Raw genomic sequence first — 23,634 nt, 5'->3', positions numbered from 1 at the left:
AGCAATTGTAATGTCCAAGATGTCTGAGGAAAAGGACAAGGGTCCGAACATCTCAATGGTCTCTGGATATTGATAACGTTATCAGCAATATCATTTCGAATGCATCACATCTTGTACCAACAGAATTGTAAAATTGTCCTTACTGATGTGAGCTCAGATGAAGCTACCCAGATGACATCCACTAGCAGGAGTATCACCACCCCCAGAGCCAACCGTCGCCGCTGGGATGCAGAGCTACCCTGAGAACTCATTCGATTCATGATCAACATGCACTCCATCGTGACACTATGAGACAACCAAAAACACACAAACAACATTGAATTACTATTTGAGGTACCATGAACCAATTGTTGACGTGGCTAAAAAACAATAACAAAGTAATGTAGTAGTACTCTGTAGTCTCCTTGTTATAATACAGAAGTTTTAAGTGAATAACAAGACTATAGAGCAGACATGTATACAGCTGCTACGATTGCTCAGCACTTCTGTCACAGCTACACAACAAAATAAACATTACAAACTAGCGAGTCATTTTGATGTATCTCACTTCAACGCCTTCTCCTTTTCTTTCGCTTTCGCTGGAGATAAAAAAGTGCTGGTTTGTCAGAAGTAGTTTGGAGATGCCTGAATTACTTCCCGTGAACGTTTGTAGCCGCCATTTTTACAACTTAAGTGGATAAAAACTTCCGGAAAGATCCTTTCAAAATAAAACACCGGAAGCTCACTAATTGTTGTAATTTTAATTACAACATTGCTTTCAAGGTCAATAAAACCTATAACAAAGTTACATTCATGTTCGTTTCAATGACACTGAGTTGAACATCTGAAAAGATTAACATATATTTCTACTGTTAAATTTCGACAATAACACTTCAAGCCTCTGTAAGAGAGCCTGTTAGATATCTCTCATTTTAGTTTAGCTCATTGTTATTGCTAAGAGAAATGTTTCCGTCATTTTCTGTGGCGCACAACGCTGGATCAACGCTTGTTTTTTATTATGTAGGTACTGTTATAGATTCATCCACATTATGCATATATAATACAATACTTTGTTTCATTCTTTTTTTTTTTTTACTAAAGACCAGAGGTATATAAACAAATGCAGTGCACTCGTCTTGATGGCCTTGCTGTGAATGAATTAATACTGTAAAATGTTTTGTTCTGATTGGCAACCATTACTCTGCAGTGTCGTCGTTCCCTACACAACATAAAACAACAACATAAATACCACAATGAGCTCGCTTCTTTATTCTGACTTACTTGTGTGTTCTCCACACCTATCCACGTCTAATATTGCACCACACTACTGTGTCGTATTAAAATAATATGAAGATGTCCAGCAGGGGAACTGTGACTGTGATGCGAAGTCTTCTCTCCCGCAGAAGAAGAAAACACCGCAAGACGGGTGTCCGTTCACGAAAGGGAAGCGTATTTGTCATTTGAGTTAAGGTAGTTTTAAAAAAATCTGTATTAAGGTGTTGGTCACAGTTTACGTCTGTCGAGATAGAAAGTAGATTTTTGAGGTCACATACGTGTTACACGCTTCAAATTGAAGGTGTAAAAAATACCACAAGGTTAGCTTGGTGTTTAGCACGATCGCGTTAGCATTGCAGTAAACAATATATTTATGTGGGGATGTAGCTATCAACAAATCAGATGTAGATTTACACCGATGTTGGCCCGTTTGAGTTTTCACACCGAGTAAAAATGTTCCTCGCGTTTACGCCGAGTATACATCTTTTAACTGTTATTTCGTGCTTATGATCGTCTTGTGTGTTAATTGGTTACATCTTTTTTGCCTATCAGAATTGGGGATATCATGTTATACACATAGTGAAGGAACAGCACAACAGCATTATGGCGTTCTCCGCAGAGGATGGAGACACCCCCAGTTTCATCAACATTACAACGAGTGAGAAGGTATGCTCGCGTTTATTGAATTTCAAGAACGTGCAGAAACAGCGAATTGTTGTTGTTGCAGGTGCAAAGGATAAAGGTTGACGACATTCTGTCGATGGACAATATGTGTAGATATTTGCATCTATTTTCTACCTATCAGTCTCTCAACATGGTTACATATGCATCAATATGCCTTATACGTATAGGCAAGGTGGAATGTGAAAAGTGAAATTTTCCCCCCAAAAGCAATTAAACTCTGTTTAATAAAATAACATAAGTTTGTCTGGTTTCAGGTGGTGGATCTTCTGAATCAGGCTGCCTTGATAGCCACAGATGAAAAGCTAATGGTGCTCAAACAGGTCTGTAATGTCCATACTCTCCAACCAGAAATTTGTATAAACGTAGTCTTTTAATACAGTCATGGTTTAATCATAAGTCATGATAAATACACGTTTTTTAATCGTGTTACACGTTGGTTATTGTTGTTGTCGGAAGAAAATAAAAATAGTTGAATCTCGGATTCAGGAGGAACAGTATGGTTTTCGTCCTGGTTGTGGAACTGTGGACCAGCTCTACACACTCAACAGGGTCCTTGAGGGTGCATGGTAGTTTGCCCAACCAGTCTAAATGTGTTTTGTGGACTTGGAGAAGGCATTTTTCCGTGTTCCTCGAGGAATTCTGTGGGGAGTACTCCGGGAATATGGGGTACCCGACCACCTAATTCAGGCCGTTCGTTCCCTCTATGACCGGTGTCAGAGTTTGGTTTGCATTGCCGGCAATAAGTTGGACACGTTTCCAGTGAGGGTTTGACTCCGCCACGGCTGTCCTTTGTCACCCATTCTGTTCATTACTTTTATGGACAGAATTTCTTGGTGCAGCCAAGGCGTTGACGAGTTCTGGTTTGGTGGCCTCAGGATTGGGTCTCTGCTTTTTGCAGATGATGTGGTCTTGCTGGCTTCATCGAGCCGTGACCTTCAACTCTCACTGGATCGGTTCGCAGCTGAGTGTGAAGCGGCTGGGATGAGAATCAGCACCTCCAAGTCAAAGTCCATGGTTCTCGCTCGGAAAAGGGTGGAGTGCTATCTCTGGGTTGGGGATGAGATCCTGCGCCAAATGGAGGAGTTTAAGTACCTCGGGGTCTTGTTGACGAGTGAGGGAAGGATGGAACGCGAGATCGGCAGGCGGATTGATGCGGTGTCTGCAGTAATGCGGTCGCTGCATTGGTCTGTTGTGGTGAAGAGGGAGCCTGCGCCTTAGCAATGTGGTGTATACAAAGAATAATCAGAGTGTAAAGTAACTATGAGGGTGTTATTTCATGTCTACAACCCTCTAATAATGGTACAAAATTTATTTATAAAGTCATAAATAGGTTTTCTATGCTACAACTACAAAAATATTCCATTTATTAATATTGAATCCTACTTCGCGAAATTCACTTATCACAGTTGGGTCTAGAACCAATTAACTAAGATACTGTAAATGAGGGCCGACTGTATAGGCCAAATTGAGTGTGGGATTAGGGATGTTTAATGTTATAAGTTTAGATGTTATTCACTCAGACAAATGATTTTGCTTTTCTTTTTCAGGTCCAGGAGCTTATCATCAACAAGGATCCCTCTCTACTTGACAATTTCCTAGATGTATGGAAGCACATGAGCATGTTTCATACTGTGCTAAATTGACGTCTTGCAGAATTATTACTACAACAAATGATTGCTGTCGTACCCTGCAGGAAATAATCGCCTTTCAAACTGACAAGTCCATTGAAGTGAGAAAGTTTGTTATTGGCTTCATAGAGGAAGCATGGTAGGTTGTTCCCGAATGTTCTTGTGTCATTATTGGCTGTTGGTGAAAGCAGACATCTTGCAGTCACATTTTTTGTGATATTTTTTTGCAGTAAACGGGACAACGAGCTACTCCTTAGGCTGGTTGCAAACTTGAACATGTTGCTCAAAGATGAAAGTGTGAATGTAGTGAAGAAAGCCATTCTTACGCTCACACAGCTATACAAAGTTACTCTACAGGTACATACTGCTCACACTTGGACATATTTATGTTGCCTTGTACTTATAAATATGTAAACGTTTGTCTAACAACTGAAAGGAAATTCTGTTTTTAACCTGTTTCTCCCCTCCTTTTTTTACATGCAAGTGGTTAGTGCGATCCAAAGCAGTATCAGACATGCAGGAAGCATGCTGGGATTTGGTCACACAGATGAAAGGAGATGTTTTGGCATTGCTGGATTCCGAAAATGATGGGGTGCGCACTCATGCTATCAAGTTCACAGAATCACTTATCATCACTCTGTCGCCTCGGGTTCCGGACTCTGATGTCCCCAAAAGACAGGAGAGTGACATCAGCTTGGACAAAGTACTCAAAGACCACACATACATTCGTTACGGTATGAGTATTCAATCATGTTTCCTTGAAATAACAGATTTCAATCCATTAAATCATTAAAGGGACTGAATGCAGTGGGTTACTCCAGCTGCCTACAGGGCGGCAACAATTGAACGAACAGTGAGCATTATATCCCGCCTCTTCTTGCTTTGAGTACACCCACACACCCATTATGTTTGTTGTCAGCTAATGATAGCGATTTGGGAACGTTTAGCTACTAAAGTTAGCCATCATTGAATGTACAGTATATGTATCATAACGACAACATGAATGTAAATTGTTGAGATTGCTTTTGTGTGTATGCACTCCAGTCAGGTATGAGAATACCAACAGTTGTGCAAGACAGCCATGAACGCCAGCTATTTAATTTGTGCCAAACGAAAGTGTATGACAATGTTATGCAGTTTAATTCGTAATTGTAACAGTGTAGACATATTTTGCACAATCTGTATATATTTATATACAGTAAATGCATACATTATATATCTTATTTTGTGGCTGAAAATGTTTAATTTGGAGTGAGTTGCAAACAGTCCCTTTAATGTTTTTTCCCTTATGGGATTAATAAAGTATACCGATGTAATACAATCATTGATTTCTTCTAAATGTAACAAAATTAATTAGAAATGCATTCTTAATTTTTATACAGCTGGGAAAGTATTTGATCTCCAGTTGATTTGACTCCTTCACAAAGATATGAACTGGAGCGTCATCTATAACACAGAACAGGGCCAACATGTGTTCCAAAGTGTGCTTGCGCCACTTTTTACAAGTCTGAATATTTTTGTCCGTACGTAAATTTTGGGTTTCTGCTGTACAGACACTTTTAGTTAGAATTCCACGCATACTTGATGAGAACCCAGAACTTTTATGGTAGGTTTATTGTAACTGAGAGTGACTGAAGGTTGAAAAAAAATCTGAAAAAAAAACACAATATAAAGGTAATATACAAATACTGTAAATTCAGAACCTGTATTTAATGTTATTTTTTCAGAATTTTTTGACATTTTGTCTCTGTTAATATAAAACTACCAGATGAATTCTGCACTGTTCATAGCTTTGTAAATTTACAAAATCAGGAGACTATCAAGTGCTTATTCTCCCCACTGTAATTGAATTAAACAAATATATTCCTCTATAGATGTTTTGTGTGAGGAAGGAAAGGCGGCATTGGACAAGCTTCTGAAGTTCATGGTACACCCTGCCATTTCCAGCATTAACCTGACCACAGCACTTGGCTCGCTGGCCACCATCGCCCGTCAGAGGCCTATGTTTATGTCAAAGGTGGTACAGGCATATGAAACGTTACACGGTGAGTAACTAATGTTGGACAACATTTGCATTGTCACAAACTATATGGACACCATCCTTGAGATACACCTCTTCATTCATTATCAATCAGGAGTTGGACTTAATGCCAGGTCCTCTTGTCAACCAGCAGTAACTTCTTACCTTACCAATGAATGGGTTCCCATAAAGCAGTGCTTCTCAAATAGTGGGGCAGGCCCCCCTTGGGGGCACTGTGGACTGTTGGGTTGGGGGCTGAAAGGCAGGGAAGACTTTCAATATTATTGCAGACCTGCCAACATGTAAGAATTTGTCATAATGCATGAAATTTGCAATTTGACTCTTGAATATGCTTGTATGCTTCACTGCTCTCGATTTTTTTGCATTTCGCTGGTTTCAGTCTTGAGTCGTCAGTACAGTACAGATAAAAAAATAGATAATAGATATCAGTTTCTCAATTTCAAATCGGGTGGGGACACAAAAACATTTCTATCCACAAGTGGGGGGGCATGACAGAAAATAATTGAGAACCACTGCCATAAACCCACTCAAAAAGTTTGCAGAGCGTTTTCCCAGAGGAGTCGTGTTTTAGCTGCACTTTGTTTTCTTCTGCAGTTTTCAGTTTCTGTAATGTCTTAAATGATCCAAAACCTTGGTCCTTATAGTCAATTATAGTAAGCAACATGTGTGATCAAGTGACTTGAATGAATATTAAATTCAACAAACTTTTTAATTTTTTTTAGCTAATCTACCACCTACCCTAGCGAAGTCTCAGGTCAGCAGTGTGCGGAAGAATCTGAAGCTGCACCTGGTGGCGGTGCTCAAACATCCCTGCAGCCTGGAGTTCCAGGGTCAAATCAGCACCCTGTTGTTGGACTTGGGTATGCCTCAGAGCGAAATAACTCGCTCCACCCCAGCAGTGAGAGAGCAGCGCAAGAGGTCTCGCCACGAACACTACGCAGACGGCAAAAAGATCAAGATTGGTGAGTGTTAATTTGACTCAATAAGTTGCTGTATATTTTGTTACATGTTGTTACTCGTGCTGTCGTCTGGAACAGGGTTTACAAACCCTCGGGCTGTGGACTGGTTCAGGGCCGTGGTCATATTTATATACAGTATACACTAAGTCCCCAACTTACGAACATCCGACATGCGAACATTCGGAGATACAAATGCAAGCTGACTGGTCTATATTTTCATGTATTTTGCCTTTTGGAACTCCATATTTATACTGCTACATATTTGACCAGTAGAGGGCACTGTGACACTGCTAATGGGACCAACAGGTAGAGGGAGAAGAGGAAGAGGAGAGAGGAAGGCTAAATTGTAGCTGTATGATACAACCCGGACAGAGCGTGTGATTAAAGTTTATGAAGAGTTAATAGGCCTGCTTAATTCTACACCACCCACAGAACACTACCTCTTTTAGAAGAGTCTAACGACAACGACCATTTGTCCTTTTTTCAATAACTCCTACTCCTCCTCCACCACAACGATGTATGTTCGACCACTCTTCTTCAAAGGTAAATAACATTTATCATTACGTATTATTATATCATTTTTATTATTGTTTTTTTCATTAATTATCCTCGTTTAATATTACTACTGCATCCAAACTCATATTTACGTACATACACATATACTGTATATGTATACACGTACATGTAGTACCTATATCATTGGTAAATTACCTTTTGTTGGACTTACGAACAAATCGACTTGCAAACGGTTGTCTGGAACCAATTGTGTTCGTTGGTTGGGGACTTGGTGTACTGTCTCAAGACGTAATAGACAATCACAGTTTTTACTGTGCTGTCACCTCAGGGTCACAGGAACTGGGTTTCACGTGACTGCCGTCATGTGTAACCCATTAATAGGTACTCTAAAGGTGCTGTCTGTCATGGTTAGATACTGTGATGGGGGTGCAAGCGTTGCTGCTCAGCCATGACTGCTACAGTAATTGTTGGCTTCTTGACATGACATATGTGCGTGCACACTACGGGTGTATGCTTGTTCACGAGCCGTGAGTGAATGACAGCCACTAACGCCACACCCCTTTTCTGACTAAATGACAAATTTCATTCTGTTTAATTTATAATACATTCCAATATATGGCCGAAGCTTCCCCTCTGTAATGACTCCTTCTGCTGTACAAAAAGCGGTACTGATCAGGTCAAACACTGAGGTCCCACTCAAATCACAGATGCTACTTTGAGGTCAAAATCCACTCGTCGTATCTACTGGAATCAACAGTTTATCAAATACAGTATAAGAGGAGGATACATGAGAAGGTTATAACACAGACCATTTTAAAAAGTTTTTTTTTAATTGTCTCTTTAAAAAAAAAAAAAGGACACCACAGTCGACATTTAGGTTATTTAACATTTAAGCAGGTGTAATTGTCTGTCAACATTGTTTATTTTATTGAAAATATAAACTGCTACATGCTGCTATACTTTTTACTCATGTCTTTTCTTGTATTCCTGGCTGTTATGATCAGAGCCAACTCTGATCGAAGACGATGAGGACAAAGAGGAGCCGGCGCCTCTTTCAACCCCCAAGCCTGCTCCCGTCCCAGTGGCACAGTCTGCCATTGACCTAACAGCTGACTTTCTGCGGCCGCTTCTCAACCCTGAGAATGTAGCCAATCTGGTAAGTAGTTAGGATTTGTCTTCAATTTTTTATTCATGGCAAACCTCAGCGTGTGGCAACTGTCTGTCTCTTTTCATTCAGGTTCTCATCAGTATGGTATATCTGCCTGACACCATGCCAGCGTCCTTCCAGGCCACTTACACGCCTGTTGAGTCAGCAGGCACTGATGCTCAAATTAAACATTTGGCCAGGCTGATGGCTACACAAATGACTGCGGCTGGGATTGGTCCAGGTTGGTCTAACAATTTAGAATATCTGTTTTCGAAAACATAAACTTACAAATAACGTAAAAAAAAAAATGGATTGATCTGTTTTTCTAAGGCGCTTGCAGCTAAGACGTTGTGTGACTGCACACAGTAGGCGACAAATCCGGAAAACATTTGAGAAGATTGACAAATTGAATGGCCCGCCCTCTGCTCTCTGCTCTTACCCTCCTTCAACCATTTATATGAGCTGCATTACTTAGCTATAATTGCTTGGAAATTATATGGTGACACAATGGCATACATATTCAGAATAATGAAAACAAATGATTAATTCCATAATTCATTTGCAGTTAGGCCCTAGACAGACCAAATCAATATGAACTAAGAGTATCTCAAATCATGATGATTTTTTTTTTTTTTAACTTGATATAGGGATGCGTCATATGGCCTAAAATCTCTTTAGGCGTCTCATATTTACACTCCTGATCACCATTTTAAGACCAGTTGATCAATTTTAACAATTTACATATTGCACAGTTCTTAAGAAGGTTATAAGTAGAGCTTCTAAATGCAAAAAGAAGAAACGGGAGTAAATGTGAGTAAAAAATGTGAGTAATCAATTTATTGCAAATAACCATTAAACTGAAATAGGCAGTTCATCGGCTGATCAAAAGTTTAAGACCATAGCTAAAAAAACAAAAACAAACAAAAGCCCCCTAAAATAGTAATAACATTTTCATAAAGGGACTCCGTAATGAATAACTGCACCTTTCCTGTTAATCACCCAAAAAATTGGTTTGAGCATTTTGCCTTGTTGAAATGAATTGATTAATCTATTCCAAGCAAACCTAAAAATGTGTCACAAAAACCTCTTTTGTTACATGATTTTAAATACACTCTGCAGAGTATAGTTTTCTGCTGAAGGTTAGCTGGCTCAAATCTGAACCAAGTCCAAATGATGGGTATTTCACCGGTATTTTTCACCATCTCCTCTTGTTTGCTTTCAGCCATTTACTTATTACAATTGATGACGTTGCAGCTTGTTGGTGTCATTTTTGCAGATCATGCCTAGAATGCTGATTCAAATCTCTATTGTAGGCCAAAGTCATATTGTTTATATTGCATATATTTCTACTGCCCATTACAACCTTTATAGTATGCAGTCATGGAAAATAATTATTAGACCACCCATGTTCCTTCTGTTTCTTGTTCATTTTAATCCCTGGTACACCTAAAAGTATATTTGTGTGAACAAACATAATGATGACAATTGCTGGATTTTTTTATGGAAATTGCTATACCTGTGCAGGCAAAGTAAATATATCAGATCAAGCTTTGAATCTTGATCAGGCATCAGTTTAACATAAAACAATCCAATTTAAAAAATCCCATTTATCATGTTTATGCTGAACTCTGTTCTTTTTTTACATTTCTGTTTTTGTGGTGCTTCACTGTGAATACTGTATTTAGGACTAGAGCAGTGCAAAGCAAGAGAGAGTGATGCGGGAAAAGGGGATACTATTGAGGACGACTCTGGCACCAAGGACCTGCTCATCAAGCGCAAAGTTCCAGTGATAGTGGGACAAGCAATCTCTGTGGTGGGAGGTTACACAGATAAAGAAAAGGCTTCAAACCTTACAGCGGTCAAGAGGCTTCCAGAGCCCATCCTCCCATCGGCACAAACCAAGTGAGTTCTTGTAACAACAAAAATGGCAGAGGAAATACTGTGAGCTGAATATGGTTCGCTATTGCTTCATTTTTCATTTTTTTTCTGTAATAGACTGGCAGGGCCAACGGGGAGGAAAAAAGTCTTTAGATTGTCAGATGTGATCCAGCCTTTGTCCGACACACAGATTGAACAGTTAACCTCCAAGACAATTAAACGCATTCTTCATTCAGAAAAGACCATTGCTCAAAGTGGCATGTCCCATGTAAGAGATCCAGTTGTCACAATACCATTATGATTTTTATTATCAATTTTAAAGTAACCATGCTAAATTTCTGTGACAGGTCAGAGTGAAGCTCCTCTCCAAGCTGGTGACACAATTTGAGGGGATAATGAAAGATGATGTGCTCAACTTCATTCTGGATGACATTAGGACAAGGAGTGACCTAGCATTTTCTCTTCTTTATCAAGAATACAACACCTACCTCAGCCAGATTCCTTCTGGGCTGCTAGACAGTTACGACCACTGTCTTTACACTCTTCTGTCAGGACTGCAAGAGAAACCCGAGCAAAAAGATGGGTGAGGACATGCTGCTTCATCTTTCGCTCTCTTTTGTACATGAAAAAGTAAAACACATTGAGTTACAGTATCTTTGTGCTGTGGGACTTCTCAGCCTTTGTTGCTAAGAATATAACTCCAGTAAAGGCAGTCTATTGTTTTGTTCCCCTCACAGACTTTTCACCAAACTGGTACTTGAGGCTCCCATCATAACAGAGTCCGCACTGGAAGTAATCCGACGATACTGTGAGGATGAGGTACATGGCCAGTGTTTCCCACGGGACTGCAATCTATTTGTGTTGACTGGGGCGGGTAGCTATTTGTTCTCCTAAAAGTGAATAAATTACATCATTGCCTTATTTGTATAATCGGATGCTGCGGTAAAGAGGAATGACATGGGTGAGACAAAAAAAACTATTAAAAAAACATGAAAAACAAAACAAATATGTTGAGGACTACAAATTAACTTTTTTTTGGCCCTTCATTTTTTTTAATTTCACAAACAAGACTGAGCAGCCTGTGAGTGCTTTGAGAAGGGGCAGGGGCCCACAGCACTCACTGGCAGCTGCTGCTTGTTGCAGCCGTGCCAGATTAACACAATATTTCTTGTTTGGAGAAAAGCTGGAGAACAGGACAGCTAGAAGCCAATCAGACTGAACTATGCCATCACTACGATGAATGATAATACAGTAATTCTGCTTGGACATTTAATACAGTGGCAGCTGATGAACTCCGGCAAAAAAAGCAGTCACACGTCACGAGCAAGATTACAAGGATTATCGTGTGCATAAAGCAGCCAGCACACCTTTTTATCCCGGTTCCCCTTGCGTGCTGTGTCGGGATTGGAACATACCAATATAATGCACCCTTGTGGTTGCGTTTTCATGTTGGGACAAAATGCACATGACAGCTGGTGGATGTGTTTTTATGTGGACATACATTGTTGTTTAAAACTTCACTATGTGTTTTTATGTGGCCATACATTTTTTTATACTTAATTCGTGTGGATGGACATGTTTTGGAGGGGTGAAATGTGAATATTCTTTGTGTCCATTCATTCCTGCTTGAAATTTCTACTTTCTGCGAATATATATTGTTGAGGCGTGGTTGTTCATTTCTAAAAGGTGATTGTTGATCGACCACCTCTTTGTCTCTTTGTGTCCGGGCAAAAGCTACAGTATTTTATATCAACACAAAAACATCACAAGCCGTGAGATATGTAACCCGGAAGAGTTTGCAGCTGTGGAATGGGCAGATTATGCATTACCCCAGCATGCTTTGCTGTAGTTAAAATGATCACTTTTGACTGCCAAATGCCTCTTTAAGGTGTTATTTTGTACAGACTGGGTGCATAGTCAAAGTGCTGCCGTCATGGAAAGTTACATTATTTTAACTTTTGGTCTGAATCTGGCACCCTTATTAAGAATGGTTGTGAATTTCTGCTATATACAATATTGTTTCCACTTTTGAATTAAACTGCCAGAGGAGTAGTTTATAGCGGAGAAATTGCTTAATTACACTGTAAGCACTTTGTTTGATAAGGCCCATGAGGCAGGCCAACTTAGCCGGATGAAATTGCAGTGCGGGCCAGATTTGGCCCCCAGGCCCGAGTTTGACACCGATGCTCTAAATAAATGTATGGGAAACATTTATGGCAGGATGAAGACAGCCTTACTTTCTTCTGCAATCCCTTTTAACACATCCATTCAACTATTTTTACCATGTTGTTGCAGTCGAGGGTGTATCTAGGCATGACTACTCTGAAGGAACTTATCGTCAAACGGCCCTCAAGGCAGTTTCAGTACCTGCATGTGCTTCTGGATCTCAGCTCTCACGAAAAAGAGAAGGTGGGAATATTTCTAATCAATATTTCACAATTCTTTATTTTGAAATCTCTTTTAATCTCTTTATCTTTAAATGTATCTATTTTTATTCATTTCTTAGGGATGAATAAAATATCTGTCTGTCTGTAAGTAAGCAAGCAAGCTAGTTTCTGTTGCTTCTTTGTTGGGGAGCGAAGCCACGGTATCCATCCATCCATCAATTCTACACCGCTTGTGCTCACTAGGGTTGCGGTTGCTGGAGTCTATCCAAGCTGCCCTTTGGGCGAGAGGCAGGCCTGTTCCATTTCAACAATGATAGGAGAGCCAGAGAGAAGCACTTAATTAGTTAATTCATTAATCAGTCAATATACAGTTAATCCCCAAACAAGATTGCACTGGTCAATTCAAATTGGTGGATATAGCTGTTTTTCTCTCAAACTCTTAAACTGTCAGTGTTATCGCCGATTTTCTGTGCCCGTCTCACAATGATTGGTTGATTTGCAGGTGCGAACTACTGCGTTGGCCTTTCTGAAACGCATGTATGAGAAAGACCAGCTCAGGGACTACATTGAGAAGTTTGCCCTGAACTACATGCAGCTTCTGGTCCACCCAAACCCTCCTTCGCTACTCTTTGGGGCTGACAAAGACACAGGTACAAAAAAGATTGAACTCTAAAAACAAAAGCTAAGGTGAAAGATGAATTGGGATTATAAGACGAGATAAAGAATTGTTTACTAAAGAGTGTAAATACTTGTTTTTTTGTTTGTTTTAAAAAGGTTGGGTACCTGCAGGGCAATACGATTTTTAATGAAAAAAACATAGGACATCGTTTTGGAAGCTTTCACTTGTGTCAGTGTTTTTGATTATGCAGTCCTCGGTTTTCATATGTCCTGGTTTTTGTATGATTTGGTTTTCAACGAAAATTCAATATGTCTTCAAATATGTCTCGTTTTTTGTAGACGGTCTTAGTTATAGTACGGCTAAATAATGTGCCTAACAAACTACTTGAGTGCCCGAACAAAGCATCAACGCATTGGTTTTGAGTGCGGGTGTTTTATTTGTTCATAGAATGTATACAGAACGTTGAACAACTCATATCTGTTTCCTTCCTATGGAGTTAAAATCATGCCAAAACCTCACAGACTCTCAAATCATGTTTTACTCACGCCCAACGATTCACAAACAAACCCAGTGTGGTTTGCAAATAAAGAGCATCATTCACAGACTAATGAAAATAAAAATAATATTTTGCAAATAAGAAACACACAGCACCTAGCAAAAAACAAATACATCCTGCTTCAGAAACAAATACAGCATGTTTAACACATACAAAGGGACATGTTTCTTCAATTACATAGAAATATCCTTCAAGTACAAAACAAGAACAAACAAGAGTTTAGTTTGTACTGGAAGAGTATTTTTTGTAATTGAATTAAAACATGCTGTATGTGTCTGAAGCAGGATGTTTGATAGGTATGTTTATTTGCAAAACAAAATTTATTAGTTTGTGAATGATGTTTTGTATTTGCAAACCACACTGAGTTTGTTTGTGAATCGTTGGGCGTGAGTAAAACATGTTTTGCGTGTTTGTGAGCTTTGGGCATGATTTTAACTCCATACCTTCCTTCCTCCTAATAAGCTCAGTGCGCCATGCTCTGGGGAGGTGTTCAAGCGCACTGTGTATTTCTGAGTGTTGGATTAATCTGTTCTTTTTTTTTTTTTTTTTTAATTACGGCTGCAAAAAAAGTGTCAGAACTTTGATAACTTATAAACACTATTGAATTCAAGAAAGAACTCGTATCAAAGAACAAAGGTAGAGTCTGTTCTAGTAGGATTGTAATGTAAGGGTTCCTTAGTTAACACAGGTTGCAGAGGGACTAGTTTAGAGACATATAACAGATAGTGAGCGGGGCTCGTGTGTGTAATGATGATTGTACCTGCTGCTGAAGTTTACAGTAAAGTTCAAGGAAGCAAGTATACAGCGCTGTCTTTTTAAAGCTATGTTTGTAAACGACTAGAGTAAAACAAAACAAGAATACACAGAATATTACAGTATAATGATACCGTCTTACCATCTTTATTTTGTCAAGATACAGAAAAAAGTGTTTTTTATGTAAAACTTCTTGTTTTAATGTTTGAATTGTAATCATAATTGAAGCAAGTCTTTCTCTTAAAGTTGGAGTAATCGCATAGTTGTGTGTTTGTTGAGACAGAGGTGGCGTCCCCCTGGACTGAAGAGACAGTCCGTCAGTGTCTGTTCCTCTACTTGTCTCTGCTGCCTTTGAACCACAAGCTGGTGCACGAGCTGGCGTCTGTCTACACTGAGGCCATTGCTGACATCAAGCGCAGCGTGCTTCGAGCAATAGAGCTCCCTGTAAGTTACTCCGTGGAGTTGCTATGTTTTTATTCTGTCACTTGTCTTTTTTCTTTTTATACTTTAAGCTGTCAGCTAAGTTTTGGTTTTGAACATCACCTTCTAATTTGTGGTTACAAGGCCACCAGTCTCAGATCGTCTTTACTTGAAGGCCTTCAATAGCACTGATCAAGTTTCACCATTATAACAGATCCGTGGAATGGGGATGAACTCCCCTGAGCTGCTGCTTTTGGTCGAAAACTGCCCAAAGGGGGCGGAGACACTGGTTACTCGCTGCCTGCACATTTTGACAGATAAAGGTAAAAACAACTGTAGCATGTTTAGTTCGTTAATGATGTAACTTATTACCATGAACAAGTGATAACTAAAAGTGTGTTCTTCTCTCTATGCAGTCCCTCCGTCTCCAGAGCTGGTGGAGAGGGTGCGCGACCTTTACCATAAACGAGTGCCTGATGTTCGTTTCCTTATCCCAGTCATCAATGGTCTAGAAAAGGTAGGTAATATTCTGAACTATGCAATTTGGCCATAAAGGCAGCTAACTGAAATGATAACTGCAAGTTCCAAATAGTAGTTCCATCCGAAATAACGTGGGGATGTTCATGTTAAAGGGACTGTATGCAACTTGCCCCAAACTACATTTTTGAAACCAAAAAACATAAGAACACCACCACTGGCCAGCATATGTCACCAATCGTGGTTTAAAAGAACAGATTGCTCAAATAATGTCTATATTCATCAGAGTTACAAATGAAAGTCCATAAAAATTGCCGTAAACTTTTTTTCAGCCCTCACAGCCGTCTGATATTCACGTACAGTTCTGTGGCACATGCACATACACAAAAGCAGTCTCAAAGACAATTTGTGTTGTTATGGTTGGCTATACATTCAGTGATGGTTAAATAGTAGCTAAACTCAGCCAGATAGCTATTATTAGCTGATAACAAACATAACTAGTGCATGCGTGTTAACTCTTACGTACACAAAGCAGGAAGAGGTGGGATATAATGCTATTTGTGCGTTCCAATGTACCGCCCTGGAGCCGGTGGAGGAATCCACTGCATACAGTCCTTTTGAAAAACTGTAATATAGATAAAATGTGAGTTATGCAGGATTGTTGGTTGACCATGGTTTATCCAAAACGAGACTTTTCACATTTCACCTTTGCTTGTTTTGAAGAGCGAAGTTATCCAGGCCCTTCCCAAGCTCATCAAACTCAACCCTATTGTCGTAAAGGAGGTTTTTAATCGTCTCTTGGGAACCCAGCATAGTAAGTCATTCAGTTTTTTTCTTAAACTTGACTAAAAGTTTTTCCATGGTAAAAATATGAGTACCTCCAAAAAAAAGTTGAAAGTCCCTATATGTTGTATATTTGACATGTCAGTTTTTATTTTGATAAGAGTATTTTTTGTCTTAATTTTATGTTGCACTTTTTTATTTAGACAACACCACCATGTCACTATTGGTATAGACAGGATTGCAGTCTAATAATGCAAAATATTATTTCACAGGAGAAACTCAGTAATGCTCTTTATTCTCTCTCTTGTCATTCAGGTGAGGGAAGTTCATCAGTGTCCCCTCTTACACCAGGAGACTTGCTGATTGCCTTACACAACATAGACTCAACTAAATGTGATATGAAATCCATCATAAAAGGTCAGAGTTTAGTAGATAAACCCCAAGACACTTTTTCACAAGCTCTCTCTCTTTTACCATCCTACAGTAGATGTTTTAGTTCAAAAACAGGATCGACTTTCATATGAGCTTTTTCTTTTTCTTTCCTTGGCCCCAGACAGTGAGACTTACTAATGTTTAGTATACATTTTTGTATCGTGTCCATTTTTGAGACTTTTAGTTATTTAAATAGCAATGAACATCAGTTGCAGATTGAGCCAGTGTATCTATTTTGTGCCATATTTTTTTGCCATATTTTTACCATATTCGTGATGACTAATTGCGTGTACAGCAACCAACCTTTGCTTTGGGGAGAAGAATGTGTACACATCGGAAGTCTTGGCAGTGGTGATGCAGCAGTTGATGGAGCAGAATCCCCTTCCCATACTTCTCATGCGAACTGTCATCCAGTCTCTCACCATGTACCCCCGACTGTGTGGTTTCGTCATGAACATTCTGTCCCGTCTTATCGTCAAGCAGGTAAGCGTCAAACTGTCATGGTTTCTGTAGGCGTCTGTGTGTTTGGAAGTTTCTTGCTCTAAAAAGATGTGTGCGTAATAGTCATGATTAAGGGTTATTCTCCAATGCTTCTTTTTAAGTGTAGAACATGGCTCCCTCACTCTACTGCGTTTTTTCACAAATTAATTAATAAATGATCGCTGTTTCGAGGTTGACAATGGCCCATAATTACCCCAAAATTTGAAAAACAAGTCATATGTAGTATTCTGGTCACTAGGCATCAGTCATGTTACACTGATGAGACATGGCATGACATGACATTACATTACATTACCTTCACACTGCATGTTGTCAGCCATGCCATGTCTGACATGACAGTGAAAAAAAGTTCTCCTCCCTAGTTAGTTCGGTAGAATGCTATGCTTAAAGCGACAGGCGTCTCTTGTGTGCCTGCAGTGATCCCGTAGCCTGCGCATTACAGTTGCACAATGTAGTGGAAACAATGAATAATAGGAATGTAAATATGACTATAGGGGTGTTATTTTATATCTACAGGGCTCTAATAACAGGTTTTCTATGCTCTACCTACGAAACTATTTCATTTATTAATATTTATTAATATTCACCAATTGACCGTGATAAATGAAGGGCGACTATACTTGGTATCAAAACATATTGGGACGCACCTCTTTATGAATATAGTGGAACTTCTGTTTTTCTTATTAATCCGTTCCAGTGGGTTGGTCTGAAACTGAAATGTACGAAAACTGAAACAATTTTCCCATAGGAAACAATGTAAATCCAATTCAGCCGTTCCAGACACCCACAAATGTTAACACAAAACAGTTTTAGTATCCAACAATTATAGTTTTACATGCAGAAAACAATGTCAACTGCATATTAATGCATATACAGTGCTGTGAAAAAGTGTTTGCCCTTTCCTGATTTCTTATTTTTTTACAGGCTTATCACACTTAAATGTTTCAGATCATCAAGCAAATGTAAATATCAGTCAATGACAACACAAATGAACACAACATGCAGGTTTTAAATGAAACTTTATTATAAGTGAGAAAAAAAATCCAAAGCTACATGGTCCTGTGTGAAAAAGTGAATGCCCCCTACACGTAATAACTGGTTGGGCCAGCCTCAGCAGCAACAACTGCAATCCAAGCGTTTGTGATAACTTGCAATAAGTCTCTTACAGCGCTGTGAAGGAATTTTGGCCCACTCATCTTTGCAGAATTGTTGTAATTCAGCCACATCCATCCACACTTTTGATGCGGGTGGACATTCCCCTGAGGGCAAGTGCCTAGGGAAGTCAACAAGGGCGATTCAAACTGGTATTGGAATGCAGCCTTCATGGCTGAATAAACAATCTATGCTGGGAGTAGTCAGTCCACATCTTGATTACAGTAATACCACAAGCATCAAGGTGCCAAATGGTTAAATACAAGTTTGTTACGTGCAATATTGTTTGTCAACTGAGACAGTGTACGAGAGCCGAGGTAAAATTTTCCACAAAGATTTTCTGGAAATCTGAGACGTTCGAAAACTGAGGTTCCACTGTGGGGGTTGACCAAGACCCTTAACTGCCCCCTGAATCTTTATTACGACCTGTGTCTGTACATAGTTTTTGTACATGAACCTTGAATAAGTTTGTACGTGTCCAGATAATACCAGATAATGCCTAAATTAATGTTGTCCTGAAGGTGTGGAAGTATCCCAAGGTGTGGGAAGGATTTGTGAAGTGCTGCCAGAGGACGAAGCCTCAGTCGTACAGTGTGCTCCTACAGCTTCCTCCCGCACAACTCACAAGTGTGTTTGAACGCTGTCCAGAGATGAGAGAACCCCTTCTATATCATGTCCGCTCTTTCACGCCACACCAGGTAAATGCTGTCTCCCAAGTTTCAATTTCAAGTTCAAACTACTTTTTTGCCTTTTGTCTTGTTAATGACAACACAAACGAACAGCTCTTTTCTTTTCCTGTGCAACAGCAAGCTCACATACCAGCCTCTATCATGTCAGTTGTAGAAGCAAGTAAAAAACCAGAACCACAACCCGTTGAGCCTGTGAGCAAGAATGAGGTAACTTATCAAGATGCTATGTTGATGTTTTGTGGACTGCAAAGTCAAAGGTATATAGAAGGTAGCTCAGTCCTACCTTAATTACGTTTGTTCTTGATGAGCTGTTTGATATTTTTTCATTAATGTAACAGATTGAACCAGTTCCTGCCCCAGCTTCACCCATTTTGGCAGAGGTGCCTGCAGAAGATGCGCCAGAAGCAGCTGACCAACAGCAGCCCGTCGTCTTAAATGATGAGGAGGAGCCTATGGAGCAAGAAAAGCCCGATCCAGTGAGACACGAGGACACTATAAACACTCTTCCTGAGGTAAAATTACGTTTCTTGGCTAAATAGGAACCTGGGTATAATGTTTTGTGTTGTTCCATTGAAATCTCATTACATGTCAAAGTGAAAACAGATTTTGTTGTCTGTTGTCAAACTGCTGTCAGTTTGTTAAAACATTTAATAAGTCATTAGGCACTCCACGGAGTTCAGTTAAATCCTGTATATGCAAAGACTGTTGCACAGGTACTTCACCAGACAAAGCTAGATGAGAATGCAGCAAAGAGAGAGCCACTGCTGGAAAACGCTAACATGAAATCTTACCTGGAATTTGCTTGAATTAAGAAGGTTTTTTTCTCTGATGAGACCAAAATTTAGCATTTTGGCCATCAGACTAGGTGCTATGTTTAGCAAACACCAAACACTGAACACCACCAGAAACACACAATGTCACCAGCAGATGGAAAGTTGGAAGTATCCAACTTGGAGTTTACCAGTTCCAATCTTAAAATGTTCCAGTTTAAAGTAAACAAAATAACATGACAGTTGACCTCAATAAGAGTGCCATTCAGTATTGGTGCGTTGTAATAAAATATGCTACACCAATATCCATGCGGAAGATGTTATGGTAAATGCTGATATGGAGTATAACCATTAAATAAAAGTAAGAGATGGGCAGTATTCCAGGTAGGATGTTCCGCAATCTCTGAGCGTAACTCTGGACTTTTGAGTTGCCTTACCTGGACAATGGAAACTGTTTTCAGTTCCAGAACGGCTGATGTAAGTCAGTACAATCAATGCTGAGTATGTACACTCGGAGTTAAGCATGACAACAATAAAAAGCCATCACCAATGGAGCCGGGATAGGATTCCATGGCAACTGCAGATAGAAAAGGTTGTCTTTCTTTATCCCACTGGAAGAAAGTGTCAGTGCGTGCTTATGGTGCGTATGAAGCCATTATTAGAAAGAGAAGTAATACAGTGTAATGTAGAACTGACGTGGGAGAGAATTGCAGGCCGAGTCAGTGCATACGTTTGAATACAGTAGTTTATTGATTTAACATTTAATCACAGATGAAAAGGTGATGGAATCATATGGAATAAAATTAGGTGCAGTCCCACAGGTAAAAAAAAACGCACATGGGTTAAAAGTCATGATACTATGTCGTATTTGTTTTAATGATAAAGTAAATGCAAAAATGCAAAGTAAATATCGTTGAATGGCTAAATTTTTTTTCTTGCTTATCATAAGTAATACTGCGATTGGCTGGCGACCAGTCCTGGGTGTACCCCGCCTGTCGCCCGAAGTCAGCTGGGATAGGCTCCAGCATGCCCCCACGATCCTAATGAGGAGAAGCGGATGGATGGATGGATGGATGGATCATAAGTAATATAAATAATAAAATAATTCTGCATGGACATCTACTGGGTTACGAAGGAACGGGCACACCATTTCTGACAGCGTGCTTCAAGTTGAACGGGAGGGAGGAAACATGAAAAAAGTCAGGGTTTGTTCAAGAAAACCTGCCAGCAAGCGGGTTAGGTTTACAGAATAAGTTACCATGGTAACTGACTGAGTTTGACTTACCTCGCTTTCCGGAACGGAAAACCCAGACTTTCCCTCATCTCAGGGTTTACATACTCAAGAGTTTTCACTAAAGCAACATTCTGGAATACACCCCAGAACACCAATGCACTTTTGTCTGTCAGGTCAGAAATGTTCTACTTGGCAGTTCTCTGAAACACAACATACTGTATAGTGTATGTATTCAGTAAAAGCATGCCTGGGCAAATTGTGTCTAGGGTCTTGACATGTTGGTCAAATGATATTAACTACTTCATGCAAACTACTGATGCCATGCAATTTATTTTGATTTCCTTCAGGTGGAGGTAACAAGAGCTGAGGGAACCCAAACACCTGAACCTGAAACTGAAGCTCAACCCGATCCTGATCCTGATCCTGAACCTGAAACTGAACCTGAACCTGAACCTAAACCTGATCCAGAAGATGATCCACAGCCAGAAGCAGAACTGGAACCTGAACCTGAGCCTGAACCTGAACCCGAACCCAAACCTGAACCTGAAATTCAACCTGAACCACCGTCAACTGAGGAGCCAATGGAGACTTCTGATCCAGAACCTTCACACCCTCAGGAACCAGTTAAAGAGCCTGAGGATGGTGATGCGGGGCCCGATGCTTTGAGCAGCTGCGAAGAATTTTAATGTCACATAAATTCTTTCTTTTGCTTTTGTACAAAATCTGTTTTGAGGAAAATTGTAACGTTACTAGGAAGGAAGTTGCTTGCTTACTTTTACTTTTTTTTTGGTTTCTTTGTAATGCCAGAAAATAAACGAACAAGCACGCCCTGTCTGCTTCATTAGTGTAAATAGATAATGACCCCTATGAACTACGTATGTACGTTGAGTTGTGTGACAACGTATATCTCCAAATTCCTAAGAAACACCGTGGATATACATAATACTACAATAATTCTGAAAATTAAATGAACAACTTAGAAAAACACCTTATTTGTGAAAATGTTTTAGATAAAAAAAAATTTGAGGAACACTTCGAAAACACATCAGATCCAAACTGGGGGAAAAATGATCTTGAATATCTTTCCTGATAAGTGGGTGATGTATTAGTAACAAAATGATGCCACATAATTTGATAGAAATGAAAATGATCACCCTATATAGGGGGGAAATCAAAGACACCCCAAAAATGAAAGTGAAAAAATGATGCAGCAGACTGGTCCATTTTGCCAAAATGTCATTGTAGCAACTCAAAATGATTCTCAGTAGTTTGTGTGGCCCCCACGTGCTTGTACGCATGCCTGACAACGTCGGGGCATGCTCCTAATGAGACTACAGATGGTGTCCGTAGTGTCCTGGGGGATCTCCTCCCAGATCTGGACCAGGGCATCACTGCGGTACCTGGACGCATGGAGGAGATTCCAGGAGAGCTGGACAGGGCCGTAGAAGGTCCTTCAACCCTCAGCAGGATCGGTATCAGCTCCTTTGTTCACGGAGGAACAGGATGAGCACTGCCAGAGCCCTACAAAATGACCTCCATCAGGCCACTGGTGTGAATGTTTCTGACCAATCAGAAACAGGCTCCATGAGGGTGGCCTGAGGGCCCGACATCCTGTAGTGGGCCCTGTGCTCACTGCCCAGCACCGTAGAGCTCGATTGGCATTTGCCATAGACCACCAGAATTGGCAACTACACCACTGGTGCCCTGTGCTCTTCCCTGATGAGAGCAAGTTCAACCTGAGCACATGCGACAGACATGAAAGGGTCTGGAGATGCCGTGGAGAACGTTATGCTGCCTGCAACATCATTCAGCATGACCGGTTTGGTGGTGGGTCAGTGATGGTCTGGGGAGGCATATCCCTGGAAGGACGCACAGACCTCTACAGGTTAGATAACGGCACCCTGACTGCTATTAGGTATCTGGATGAAATCATTGGACCCATTGTCAGAACCTACGCTGGTGCAGTGGGGCCTGGGTTCCTCCTGGTCCACGACAATGCCCGACCTCATGTGGCTAGTGTATGCAGGTAGTTCCTGGAGGATGAAGGAATTGATACCATTGACTGGCCCCCACGTTCACCTGACCTAAACCCAATAGAACACCTCTGGAACATTATGTTTAGGTCCATCCGGCGCCGCCAGGTTGCTCCTCAGACTGTCCAGGAGCTCATTGATGCCCTGGTCCAGATCTGGGAGGAGATCCCCCAGGACACCATCCGTAGTCTCATTAGGAGCATGCCCCGACGGTGTCAGGCATGCATACAAGCACGTGGGGGCCACACAAACTACTGAGAATCATTTTGAGTTGCTACAATGACATTTTGCCAAAATGGACCAGTCTGCTGCATCATTTTTTCACTTTCATTTTGGGGTGTCTTTGATTTCCCCCCTCTATAGGGTGATAATTTTCATTTCTATCAAATTATGTGGCATCATTTTTTTACTAATACATCACCCACTTATTATCAGAAAAGATATTCAAGATCATTTTTCCCCCAGTTTAGATCTGATGTGTTTTTGAAGTGTTCCTCTAATTTTTTTGAGCAGTATATATATATATATATATATATATATATATATATATATATATATATATATATATATATATATATATATATATATATATATATGTGGTCCTTCATTGTTGATTTGGAATGTGATCAGTTTTTATTTTTAGTTTTTATTTGTGTTCAACAAAAACAGATTGCATCATTTTTTTATTTGATAGCATTACACTTTGACAAATTGCTTCTGA

General features: G+C 40.0%; 2 protein-coding genes across 6 annotated transcripts in view; one reads left to right on the top strand and one right to left on the bottom strand.

Moving 5' to 3' along the window:
• Window positions 1-678, bottom strand: part of LOC129187877 (solute carrier family 35 member F5-like) — a 19,283-nt gene extending 18,605 nt beyond the window's left edge. For 2 of the 3 annotated variants that reach the window (XM_054787651.1, XM_054787652.1), the window contains exons 1-2: window positions 548-678; window positions 144-285 (exon numbers count right to left, since the gene is read on the bottom strand). In XM_054787651.1, coding sequence (XP_054643626.1) covers window positions 144-278 — 135 coding nt within the window. In that variant the 5' untranslated portion in view covers window positions 279-285; window positions 548-678. Of the gene's footprint in view, window positions 1-143; window positions 286-547 lie in introns of those variants that run through there. The other variant, XM_054787653.1, reaches the window with a different exon arrangement.
• Window positions 679-1,349: 671 nt separating this feature from the next.
• On the top strand, window positions 1,350-21,710 carry sympk (symplekin). 3 transcript variants are annotated; one of them, XM_054787948.1, is made up of 27 exons: window positions 1,350-1,449; window positions 1,807-1,920; window positions 2,193-2,258; window positions 3,486-3,539; window positions 3,632-3,705; window positions 3,797-3,923; window positions 4,051-4,300; window positions 5,441-5,611; window positions 6,330-6,569; window positions 8,087-8,238; window positions 8,320-8,470; window positions 9,915-10,131; window positions 10,225-10,375; window positions 10,455-10,690; window positions 10,845-10,926; window positions 12,403-12,516; window positions 12,997-13,144; window positions 14,706-14,866; window positions 15,057-15,165; window positions 15,259-15,359; window positions 16,043-16,133; window positions 16,418-16,519; window positions 16,830-17,017; window positions 18,709-18,885; window positions 18,994-19,083; window positions 19,215-19,388; window positions 21,228-21,710. In XM_054787948.1, exons 2-27 carry the CDS (start codon window positions 1,858-1,860, stop codon window positions 21,564-21,566), a joined length of 3,828 nt encoding a protein of 1,275 aa, XP_054643923.1. In that variant the 5' UTR covers window positions 1,350-1,449; window positions 1,807-1,857; the 3' UTR covers window positions 21,567-21,710. The 3 variants fall into 3 exon arrangements, with proteins under 3 accessions (XP_054643923.1, XP_054643924.1, XP_054643926.1); XM_054787949.1 differs by having other exon boundaries at window positions 1,381-1,443; XM_054787951.1 differs by lacking the exon at window positions 1,350-1,449 and adding an exon at window positions 1,982-2,027.
• The last annotated feature ends 1,924 nt before the right edge of the window (window positions 21,711-23,634 follow it).

The sequence above is a fragment of the Dunckerocampus dactyliophorus genome, chromosome 9, assembly GCF_027744805.1.
Source record: "Dunckerocampus dactyliophorus isolate RoL2022-P2 chromosome 9, RoL_Ddac_1.1, whole genome shotgun sequence".
Lineage (NCBI taxonomy): Eukaryota > Metazoa > Chordata > Actinopteri > Syngnathiformes > Syngnathidae > Dunckerocampus > Dunckerocampus dactyliophorus.
This window is presented reverse-complemented; position numbering and strand designations above follow the sequence as displayed.